The sequence below is a fragment of the Culex pipiens genome, chromosome 2, assembly GCF_016801865.2.
Source record: "Culex pipiens pallens isolate TS chromosome 2, TS_CPP_V2, whole genome shotgun sequence".
Taxonomy (NCBI): domain Eukaryota; kingdom Metazoa; phylum Arthropoda; class Insecta; order Diptera; family Culicidae; genus Culex; species Culex pipiens.
The window spans coordinates 140,968,149-140,980,402 of NC_068938.1; the positions used below are offsets into that span (position 1 = coordinate 140,968,149).

At 33.8% G+C, this 12,254-nt stretch overlaps 2 protein-coding genes across 2 annotated transcripts in view; one reads left to right on the forward strand and one right to left on the reverse strand.

Annotated features, from left to right (window-relative positions):
- Positions 1 to 12,254, reverse strand: part of LOC120415220 (uncharacterized) — a 123,481-nt gene that overhangs the window by 10,403 nt on the left and 100,824 nt on the right. Inside the window, exon 4 of the mRNA XM_039576674.2 lies at positions 6,320 to 6,521. Within this exon, the coding sequence (XP_039432608.1) occupies positions 6,320 to 6,521 (202 nt within the window). The remainder of the gene's footprint in view (positions 1 to 6,319; positions 6,522 to 12,254) is intronic.
- On the forward strand, positions 23 to 6,130 carry LOC120415221 (uncharacterized). Its single transcript, XM_039576676.2, has 2 exons — positions 23 to 340; positions 5,800 to 6,130. Exons 1-2 carry the CDS (start codon positions 60 to 62, stop codon positions 5,840 to 5,842), a joined length of 324 nt encoding a protein of 107 aa, XP_039432610.1. The 5' UTR covers positions 23 to 59; the 3' UTR covers positions 5,843 to 6,130.

Genomic DNA, 12,254 nt, shown 5'->3' on the forward strand with positions numbered 1-12,254 from the left:
AACTTCGAACTGCAACTATCTTCGTACTGTTGCTTAGCTCTTAAGCTCGCGCTCTTAAAATGGATCGCCCCTGTTCGTTGACGCTGTTCTTGCTCGGCGTCACCGTCGTCATTTTCGGCCTGCTTCCGGCAACCGGCGATGCGTCCATCTTCTACTCGGTCCATACGTTGCCGGTTCCACGATATCGGTCCTACTTCGACTCGGTGGGTGAGCAAAGCATCGGCCAGGGTCGCTTCGAAACGAGTGTGATCATCCAGGAGGACATTCTGGTGAGGAAACGGTGCGAGTGCATTCCCCGGTACCGGTGCCGATCACCGCGGAACATCATCAACTTGAAAACGTGAGTAACGCTTCCTCTAGAGCTCCCTTCCGTGCACGGTGTTTCGAAACATGATTTATTTTATTAGAAATCTGTAGTCAATAACTGTTAGTTTTTGTTTTGGCTTTTCAGACGGTGTCTACAAATCCAATTATCTTTGTCGAAAAAAAATATTTAGGTACCCTCCAAACATTACTTAGCCATAAAAATAAAATTAAAATGTTTCGGAAAGATCAAATAATTTTACAATCGTTTCATTTGTAAACATTGATATACAATAGGGCGGCCCAAACAAAATGAAAAGTGGTCAAAACCTTGGTGCTCATCCCTAGAATGATAGATAAGAATGTCAGGAAAAATGTTTCCGTACAACAAAAAAAAAAACCCAAAAATGGTTTACAACTCGCGTCATTCAAATTTGATCGTATGTGGATTCAAGTTATAGTGTCTCCTGAACTGCCCATAATTGAAAATTCGGCTTTTATGCCAAATCAAGTGTTGTAGTGTTTGTCACCAAATCTCTGTCAAGGCAATTTCCCATAAGAGTGGCATATTAGCCGTTAGGTTTTCCGCATCGGCAGCCAAGTCTAAGCACTACTTCAGTAAAATTCAAATTCCAGAAGATGCGTTGGAACATCCTCTACAACCTGGTGCTAATATCTCGATTTTGACTAAAGTGGATATTAGCCGTTTTTTCAATGATGGGCAGTGAACATATTACCCATCATTGAAAAACGGCTAATATCCACTTTAGTCAAAATCGAGATATTAGCACCAGGTTGTAGAGGATATTCCAACGCATCTCCTGAATCTTGAATTTCACTAAAAAAGTGTTTAGATGCGAAAAATCAAATGGCTAATATCCCATTCCCCTTTGAAATTGCCGTGGTGAAAATTTGGTGACAAACACAAAACGCGTTTTTCTCGGAATGCTTGATTTGGCATAATAGCCGAATTTTTGATGATGGGCAGTATAGACATTAGGGTGGGTACGGATTTTGAAAAGTTCTCAGATCAAGTTCTGGTGTAGTTCCCCTTGTAGGGCATACCCATAGGGACTCGCACGCCAAATTTCAGCTCATTTGGTTGAAAACTGGCTTGTCTCAAGCGAGTTTAAGTTTACATGGGATTTACTATGGGAAATTTTGAATTTTCGTTCATTCGCTCCTACACAGTAAAAAAACATGGTAAAATTACATCTAAAAAGGGGTACATCTTTTATGTCAGAAAAAAGCTTTAATTTTACCTCTAATAATGTGTAAATTTACATCTGGCAGACGCTAGGAAAAAATATCTGTAATCCTAAAAAAATATCAAACCGGCGATAGTTATATCTAGCTTACTAAGGCCGCGCCCCAACCAACACGGCCAACTCGCCGCTGTGAAAACTAGATGATCAAAGCCAATGTAGCTCTATGTGTTCCGTACATTGTATACTGTATTTACTGCATATACGCTACATAGAGGTACATTTGCTTTGATCATCCATTTTTCACAGCGGCGAGTTGGCCGTGCGGGTTGGGGCGCGGACTTAGTAAGCTAGATATAACTATCGCTGGTTTGATATTTTTTAAGATTACAGATATTTTTTCCTAGCGTCTGCCAGATGTAAATTTACACATTATTAGAGATAAAATTAAAGCTTTTTTCTGACATAAAAGATGTACCCCTTTTTAGATGTAATTTTACCATGTTTTTTTTTTACTGTGTACAGGCCTGGGGAAAACATGTAGAAACTTCTAGGATGGCCAAAAATGAGCGGAATCGTCCGGGGAACAACTTTCCCTAAGAGACCAGGTCGATTCGTTCAACCCCCATCGAGCTCAACGGCAATACATCCGGGTTTTCGGAACCAACGGTTTTCCCCAGAAAAGCATCAAATTTTCCTTAGCATGCTATGAATGGTGGATGAACACCGCGACGCCACATGTCAAACAGCTACCACGTGGATTAGCATCGCCTATAAAAAATTACTTTTCATTACTTTTTGAACTATAGAATCATCATTTATGGTGATCCTGATACTATTTAGCTGTATTCTAAACCTCCAAATAAGAAAACAACTGTAATGGTGCAAATTTTACAATCACGTGGTAGTTGTTTGACATTTGGCGTCGCGGTGTTCATCAAGCATTCATAGCATGCTAAGAAAAATTTGATGCATTTCTGGGGAAAACCGTTGGTTCCGAAAACCCGGATGTATTGCCGTTGAGCTCGATGGGGGTTGAACGAATCGACCTGGTCTCTTAGGGAAAGTTGTTCCCCGGACGATTCCGCTCATTTTTGGCCATCCTAGAAGTTTCTACATGTTTTCCCCAGGCCTGTAGGAGCGAATGAACGAAAATTCAAAATTTCCCATAGTAAATCCCATGTAAACTTGAACTCGCTTGAGACAAGCCAGTTTTCAACCAAATGAACTGAAATTTGGCGTGAGAGTCCCTATGGGTATGCCCTACAAGGGGAACTACACCAGAACTTGATCTGAGAACTTTTCAAAATCCGTACCCACCCTAATAGACATAGTCCATAAAAGCATGGCAGGGCGTTTTAGGGAGAAAAATATGTATGTTCTAGAGAAAAAAAAATCAAAAATCGCTCCGCAAAAATCAAAAAGCTCGACGCAAAGCCGAGATATATGCATTTTGGTGAACAAAAAGTGATGAAATTTTTTTAGCACAAAACATTATGATTATTAGTTTTATTAAAGGCTCTTTACTAATGCAATGGCATTCGTGTCGTCATAAAACATTGGCTACTATGATTACAATGGGATGGCATATATTTAGGATATTTTTATTTTGCTCGCTCAAAAACGATATTTTTTATAACGTTTCATAAAAAAAAAATCATGAGATTTTCTAAGAATGTGAACATTGTAAACGAAATATTGAAATAAGTACTGTTCTCTGAGTTTCTCGATATGAATAAATAAAGCTCGAATGAGCAACTTTTTTTTGGAAAAAAAAAGTTTTTTTTTCATAAATGAACTTCTTTCATTCATAATACTTGCCAAAAAAAATCACGTTCACAGCTTGGAAATATGCTTTTTTTAATATTAAAAAAAATGATTTTATTCATTTCTGAAGTTCTTGCATTCATTTCAAACTTGACCTGTTATTTGGACAAATTAAATGGTAATTTTCTTGATTTCTAGGAGTTATTGCATTATTTTTAAAATAACCAGTTCTTTAAAAAAAATCGTTTAACAATATCTGCTTGTTTTTAAATTTTGATGTTATGTTTAGCCAAAAATAAATAGGGGGAGAGGGGGTAATATGCACCCCGGGGCAAAATGCACCCCCTGCTTTTCTCGGTATTTGGAAGAATTTTCCGGGAAAAAATCATAGAAATTAGAAGCTCAACATTGCTAAACCATGCTGGAAAAATTTGAGCATCGTAGTATAAAAACAACTTAAGTTATTTGCAAAACATTAAAATGTTCTGTTTTCATCTAATTTTCATTGAACTTTCATTATGATTTTTGGACAACTTGAAAAGCATTTATTGATATTATAAGTGTTGAGGTATATAGTTTTTGCCATAATCTTCATTATTCTGTAGATAGATGAGTCCAAAAACATCAAAAAATGCATTTTTTATTAAATTTTCTGCAAAAAGCGTTGTCGGGGCAAAATGCACCGCTGTGAAGCTCCTTTGTAAAAACAGCGGTGTCATCTAGTGGTGACTAGTGAAAACTGCTTTTAACCGGTGCATTTTGCCCCATGTTGTGGTGCATTTTGCCCCGTTGTTGTAGTGCATTTTGCCCCAATGTTGCGGTGCATATTGCCCCGCATGGTTGTTTGATATGAATCAAAAATGTTTTTAGTAATTTGATATTTTCGAACAATTTTGAGGTTTTTTAAGACTTTTTTCATATGGATGACGAAGAATAATAGTTGTTTTAGAACATCAAACAAAATTCTTCCACAGTTATGCTGTAATTGTTGAGAAATGACAGTTTTCCCTTAGGGGGTGCATATTACCCCCTCTCCCCCTACAAGCAATACCTATGATTTTTAAAGCAAACAAAATCGGTCATCGAAATATCTGTTTGGCAAAACGTCTTATTCTGCGAAATGTTCATTCGGTGAAACGACTATCGGCAAAATGTACCATATTCAATTCCGGTTTCGAAAGTCCAAAACAAAAGTTATAGAAAATTTTCACAGTTTTTCGAAATTTTGTTTTGCAGGAATGAAAAAAAACACTAATTTTAAAAAAATATTTCTTATTTACCATAAATAAGACTTAAAATGGCTGTTACATGAAAATTATAAATTTTACCAAAAAATGTACGAAACTTTTCGATTAAAAAAATTTTAAGTAAAAAAATTTTAAGATTTCAATAAAAAAATAAATATATTTAAGCTAAAACTCGTTGCCCTAGTTTTTACATGCCTCTCTAAGGCTCAAAACTGGAGTTTTTTTTTTTAAAAGGTCCAATAAACCAAATTTTCAGTTTTTGCTTTTTGGGTATTTTTTAAAACCTCTGACTCAAGGCGGTTTAAAAATCACTCAAAAAGCAAAAACTTAAAATTTGGTTTATTGGACCTTTTCAAAAAAAAAACTCCAGAAAAGTAACATGTTTTACCTCTGAAATACTTCGCAAACTTTAAAAAAAGGATAAAATGTTGAATTTTAAGAAATTGATTTTCTGTAAAAATAAAAAAGTATATGAATAATCGGCAAATATTTCATTCCGTGTACCTTTTTCCGAAAAGTTTTTATGTCCAAAATATACTTTAATTTGATTTTCGGCTTTTATCAGTCCAAGGGGCAAGTAATACCAAATTTTAATTTTTTTCAATATTTGTTAGTAGATGAATTAAAAATTATATCGATAGCTCTCGCAGTTTTTAAGATAAAAAAATGTGTAAAACAAAAATCTTTAAGAAAATCTCTGGTTGATGTGCACCGTTAAATTGGATTAATCGTTACTCTTAATTCAAGCCAAATGTAAAAACAATTCAAAACAAATATTTAAAAAAAAAAAAATCGAACCGCATATAGTTTGTTTTTCGCAATTTTTTTTTGTCGAATCTTAATTTTTTGAAAACTAATGATTGTAAAGCAACTAAACTATTGTAAAATGAATTTTAAGTCATTTTTTCAATCAAATGTTGAGACTATGGCTTGTTATTTAATTTTTATATATTTTTTTTTGTGCTACACCAAAATCACGACATGTAGAGTACTTTTTGAAAGAACATACTGATAATATGAGTTTGTCAACATATTATCAGGAAAGCCAGATTTATTGTCTTCGTGTAAAATATCAATGACGGAAATAGTCATTCATTACACTTTTCTTAACAGATTATGTTAATTTAAATTATTTGTAGTCGTGTTTTGGTACACCGTGCCTTCATCTTCACTGGAAAATCAAACTGAAGTCACGCCCGTATTAATAGTGGAGTGATTAATTTTTAATCCAAAACTTTTCTCTCTCTGTTTTCGGAATGTACTGCGAACACCACCAGTCGGGACTGCCACCATCACGAGAAAGTGTGCTGCGAATTTTGACGGCCATGACGACGACGACGATGCGGTCTGTGAACAGAGACGCAGCGTCGCGACGCTGCCCATGTGTTCTTAATCCATCTCAATTTGCCGTGGTTGCTGTGTGTACAAAGATGCTGTAAACGACGCGTTAGAAACCGCAAAACTGACGACGAGTGATCTTTATCTTACTTTGCGCGCACCTGACCTAAATGTGGAGCAATTTTGGCGTGCAAATTATTCTGTTGCTGCTGCTGCTGAGTTGTAACTAAACAAATCTACTTCTTTCAAAACAAATCAGTTTGTAGCGCGTCTAGACGGAGTATTTTTGGCTGCTTTCTATGTGATCTATGAGAAATTCTCCACAAATTCAATAAAATATTTGTTTTGCATATTTAACATGATAACGAATTAAATATACAAAAAAGTTTTTGCGGTATAAATAATATTGGAACGGTATGTCCTTCGTGATGATTTGGTTAACATAACTGTAACACTTACCGGCGTGCTTCTCCTTGTCCACGTCGGCAAAGTCCAGCGAGGAGTGCTTGCTGAGGTGGCGCGTCGTCGTCATCACGTCCCGGGCGCTCTCCTCGTCGTACGTCGTCCGCAGGCCCCAGTTCCACTCGAGGTCCGCCGCGATCCAGCCGAGCAGGTCGTCCGCCCGCACAATCACCTTGTCCGAGATGGCGAGCACTTCGTCCTGTAATTGAGTTAGAAAATTTGAAACGAATTAGTTTTAAAAGTTTGTAGAATGATGTTCAAATTATCAAATATTTATTTAAAAATAATATGTTGGTTAAAAATGCTGAAATGGAACACCCTATTTTGAACACTAACGCCACGCTGTGGCCACTAGCGTAAGCTGCGCCCAAGACGCCAACCTTACTCTTCTATTCATAGCATGTGTCTCGGCTAGTCGATACAAGCGCTCGATAAGTACAGTGAAACCGGCACTCTCCGAGTGCGCATGTTTGAATTTGTGTTCAAGACAAGATTCCAACTTAAGAGATGTCCCACTGTACAAAGTTTAGTTGGGTAATGGAGTGAGAAGAGGAAATAATTTCCATACATCAAACTGGCGTGACGTGGGAGACCTTAGCTTCTTTATTTGAGTTTGAATGTCAGAGATTTGTTTGATGTGGAAAAATACAAAACAAATAATATTTGATGAACGTTATTAATTTTATGAAATTTAGCACATTCTTTTTTTAATGTTAGCTTTGGATTTTTATTGATAAAGAAATAAAAATATTCTTGATTACCGAATAATTTCATAACAAGTTTTCAAAATAGTATTATTTTGATGTAGCCCATCTAAAACGACCTAAATTTTTTTTTAAAAAAAATTGCAGCATATTCTAAACATTTGTCGTCGAATTGAACGATTGAACTTAATTCCACCCAAAATCACATCAACCCAATTATGGTCCAGATTCCAGCACAACCTGATCTGATTGATTGCCCTGGACAGAAGCCGGACAAAGCGACTCAAAAAAGCATAATAGGATTCCATCCGAAACTTTATCATTCCAAACAACACTCAAAGTCACACACACACGCACACTCCCTGTTCATAATCTGCCCCTTCTTATCGCTTTCCTCGCTATCATTGTCGTCGTCGCTGCCACCGGTTAAAAGTGTGTGGGCGTGGATGATTGGCAAAAGGCTCGTCACGTTTAGCTGTGTGAGTGGCGGGGCGATAGGGTGGTCCGTTTTTTTTTTGTAAAATTGTAAAAAAAATTAAACAAATAGGTACTTTTTGCAATCTTATTATTTTTTCTGATCTTTTTATGAAATAATGAAAAAAAGCAAAATATTATAAAAAATATACGAGTAGTTCTCTACAATTTCGCAAATTTTTACGCAATTTTTAAATTTGTTTTTTTTTTGTTTAATTTGGATGACACTTTGTACATTCTTTATGTCAAATGAAACAATTTTGCATCATTACTTCTAGCAAAACATTGTAATTGTAGTCTCAACAATTGAATGAAAAAAGTGTTTCAAAATGCATTATATACCAATACAGTTGATTTGCAATCATTATTTTTTTTCGAAAAATGTAAGACAAAAAAAAATAGCGCTAAAAACCTTTTTGCGGGCCATCAAATATTTAAAATTCAATAGATTTTTTAACAAACCCAAACATGCTAAAAATGATTCTAAACGCAGGAGACTGCATATTAAACTGATTTCAACTGATTGCAGCTAAACTTCGATTCAAATTTTGAAGTCGTTTCTAATCTAATCTAATCTAATCTAATCTAATCAGACCCTAGCGCAGCCAATCTTTCGAAGGGATCCTGGAGAGTGCCTTAGGTTAGATGACGCCTAGCACTCTTCTTGTCATTTATTAACATTTGTAGTGCGCCATTGCATTTAAATGCATTGAAACATCACAAGCGTTAAAGCGGCCAGGCCTACTGCGTAAAGCCGTATCGCAGAGATGACTCGTAATTGGGTTGAGTTTGAGCACTGAGTATTCGAACAACAACACAATTCTGAATCGACAGGGGAGGAAGAAGCGTGGGGACACACCACCATACGCTCCGAGATTTTTGGTTGTATTCGTTGGGAGCACCATGCTAAGAAGGTTTGGTACTCCGGGACCCTCTGGGATGGGACATTGTATTTCCACGAATGCCCTGGACACTATTTGCCGTGGTTATAGCGCCACAACTCGCTCGATTCAAATTTTGAAGTCTTTTGACAAAAATATTTAATTGCCGCCTGATTTTTAGGGCCGATTTTGATAAGGGGTAACAACAACTTTTAAAAATGTTTGTATCAAAATCTGGATCAGAAGAATTAAATTAAAATTAAATTAAATATAAAAAAATCGAATTTGTTTAGGATAATATCAAAAACCTGAACAAAAAAAAAAATCATTTTATAAAGCAAAATCGAATTTGCAATTGAAAAGTACTCAAACATTTTTTTTGTAAAATGTACCGTTTTCAAGTTATAGCTGCTTTTAGGTATAAATTTTCGATTTTTTATCTTTTTTTTGCAATTTGAAATTATTTCTTGGAAGAATAACACCCCTGAAAAAAGTATTTTTGAAAATCTGATAAAATTTCCTACAATTTATTCTCTTAGACTTTGAATTTCGGGCAATTAGTTTCTGAGATAAATAACCTCACAAAGAATTCAAATCAATGAAAATTAGTTTTTTTTAAGTGTTCCCTAATTATCCGATAATTTGGATAATTTGGTAAATAACTATTGGTCTGATTTTCAATGTTAAATAATGAAACTCTGGTGAATAAAAATATTATTTCTAGATCAAGCTTTGAACTTTTCAACTTTTGAAAAGGTCTACAAATAGATAATTTTCCTTATTTTATAAATCATACCAAATTATAAAATTTTTGAATTATATTTATTGAAAAGATTATTTAGAGGTAACTTTTTTAGCAAATTGAATTCTACAAAATACAGGACTGTTTTTGTTCACAATTTCTTGATTAATTTTAAGAATTTTTGTTTGCATTTTTTTATCAATAGGTATCACACAATGTTTTATATACATTATTAAAGTTTTGCAAAATATCAATGTAATTATGAAATTAATTTTGTATTTTGTTGTATTTTTTCGATCACAAAACTTAAATAAATTATTTAAAAATTACAAAAAGTCTCAAAATGCCCTATTTGATTTAAAATACAAAAATAAACATTAATCAATGTATTTTCGCCGAATGTCGTTTCGCCGCAAGGGACGTTTTGCCGAATGGGACATTTCGCCGAATTGACAAATAATCGTATAATAAATATATAAAATGGACACAAATTGTATTAAAATATTTTGAAAAAGTATAATGTCCCTAAAAGGTGATTTTGCAATCTTTTAAAAAAATTTTTTTTTTGTTTCTTAGTATGTTATTTTTATAAGTTTATGCATTATTATATGCATAAACAATCGCTTAAAAAATAATCTAGTTGGAAACAAATCTGCGAGTTTTTGCATTCTTTCAAACTTAAGCAGTTATTTAATTTCAGCATACAATTTCTGTGAGTTTTTGCATTAATTTCTGTTAGTTTTTTGCATTCTTGTTTTAATATATCATTTGGATTATTTCTGTGAGTTTTTGCGTTCTGTTAACTTTGAGCAGTTCTTATAATTTTCTGCTTATAATTTTGATAAATTTATGTTAGTTTTTGCATTCTTTGTTTTTTTAAGCATATTATTTGTATAATTTTTGTAAGTTTTTGTATTCTTTCCAACATGAGCAGTTCTTTTGATTTTCAGCATAACATTTTGAAAAAATGCCGGTAGTTTTTGCATTCTTTGTTTACTGAGCATATTTTTTAAATTATTTATGAGAGTTTTTGCATTCTTTCAAACATGAACAGTTCTTTTATTTTCTGCTTATAATTTTGAATACTTCTGTTTGTTTTTGCATTCTTTGTTTTTTGAGCAAATTATTTTTATAATTTTTGTGAGTTTTTGCATTCTTTCAAACATGAGCAGTTCTTTTAATTGGCTGCTTATAATTTAGGTTATTTCTGTTTGTTTTTGCATTCTTTGTTTTTCAAGCAAATTATTTGTATAATTTTTGGAAGTTTTCGCATGCTTTCAAACATGATTTTCAGCACAACATTTTGCAAAATTGCTCTTAGTTTTTGCATTCTATATTTTTGGCATACTTTTCAAATATTTCGATGAGTTTATGCATTATTAGTTTTTAAGCATAATATTTCTATAATTTTTGAGAGGTTTTGCATTCTTTCAAACATGAGCAGTTATTTTGATTTTTAGCATAACATTTTGAAAAATGTCTGTTAGTTTTTGCATTCTTAATTTTTTAAGCAAATAATTTGTATTATTTCTGTGAGTTTATGCATTCTTTGAAACATGAGACGTTCTTCACTTTTTTAAATTATTATATTATTATCTTGCCACTCCTTCCCAAGTTTGCATGAGTGAATTACAAGATGGCACTGCAGCGAACAAATAGCATAAATTATACAAAAAAGTTATTTTTTATTGAATTCGGCGAAACGTCCATTCGGCGAAACGTACCATTCGGCGAAACGACATTCAGCGAAATTACCGTCGGCGAAACGTACCAGATCCGTGACAAATACTTGAAATAAAATTTAGCATTGGCGTTACAAGCTTATAAATTTTACGGTCATAGTGTTAGCCAAACAAATAAACCAAACCACCAAACTAAACCAATTAAAAAGGAAACAAAATAATGAATGCTTCTGGCTAACAACTCTTTTTCTTTAAGAATAAAAAATGTGTTGGTTAAATTGATTTTTAAGAATTTTCACAGATTTTTTTCTAAAAAAAAATTAAAGGGACAACCCTAATATTCTGACTCTCAAATAAGTAAACCTTTATATTTTGAAGTGCCGTCATCTGGGATGAATCGGGACTACAGTTTGAATAGGGACTGCAGTGTTAAGAGCAATTAAAGGTTTTAAATTTGGAAATGGATGTACACATTTTGTTGGTCAAAGTCTGTTCTATCCGAAACCAACCAGAAAATTCAAAATATTGTGCTCTAACATGGTTAAAACTGCTGTCCCAATTTGCCCCAGTGTACGGTGTTTACTTTTCAACAAGAATAATGAATATAAACAAAATTCACAAAATATCTATAAACTGACAATTGGGTCCTAAAATGAAGCTTAGATTGCTGATATTATTGTTTACAGCGATAAAGCTTATTTTTCTGAGTACAATGACCCTTTGTACGACCACAAAGAGTTTAAAATGGATTTTTAAATCAATTTTGAAAAATTAACCTCGCGGTCCTTCTTGACAGAAAAGGTCCTACTTGACAGCTCGTTGCAAGGGTACCATAGTTGATCCATCGAAAAAATGTTGTATTGTCAAATTTTTTTTGCATTAAAATGAAAAAAAGGTATAAGAAATGGTTTTTGATCGTGTTTTTTACCGTTGTAGATAAAAATTGACATAGGGCTTTAGTACCCAATTCATCAAATTATGTCATATAATAAAAGTAAATTGGGTACTAAAGCCCTATGTCAATTTTTATGTAAAACGGTAAAAAACACGATTAAAAACCATTTCTGATCATTTTTTTTTTTTCATTTTAACGCAAATTTTTTTTTTACTATGCAACATTTTTTCGATGGATCAACTATGGTCCCCTTGGAACAAGCTGTCAAGTAGGAGCTTTTCTGTCAACAAGGACCGCGAGGTTAATTTTTCAAAATTGATTTAAAAATCCATTTTAAACTCTTTGTGGTCGTACAAAGGGTCATTGTACTCAGCAAAATAAGCTTTATCGCTGTAAACAATAATATCAGCAATCTAAGCTTCATTTTAGGACCCAATTAGGTCGAAAACTTGCCCCATCCAAGAATAACCCTATTTTGCGTTGTTTTGCCTGCAGAAAATTGCGATGAACACACCAAAACTGGGCCCAAGTTCCCAGGGAGTTTCCACAAACCA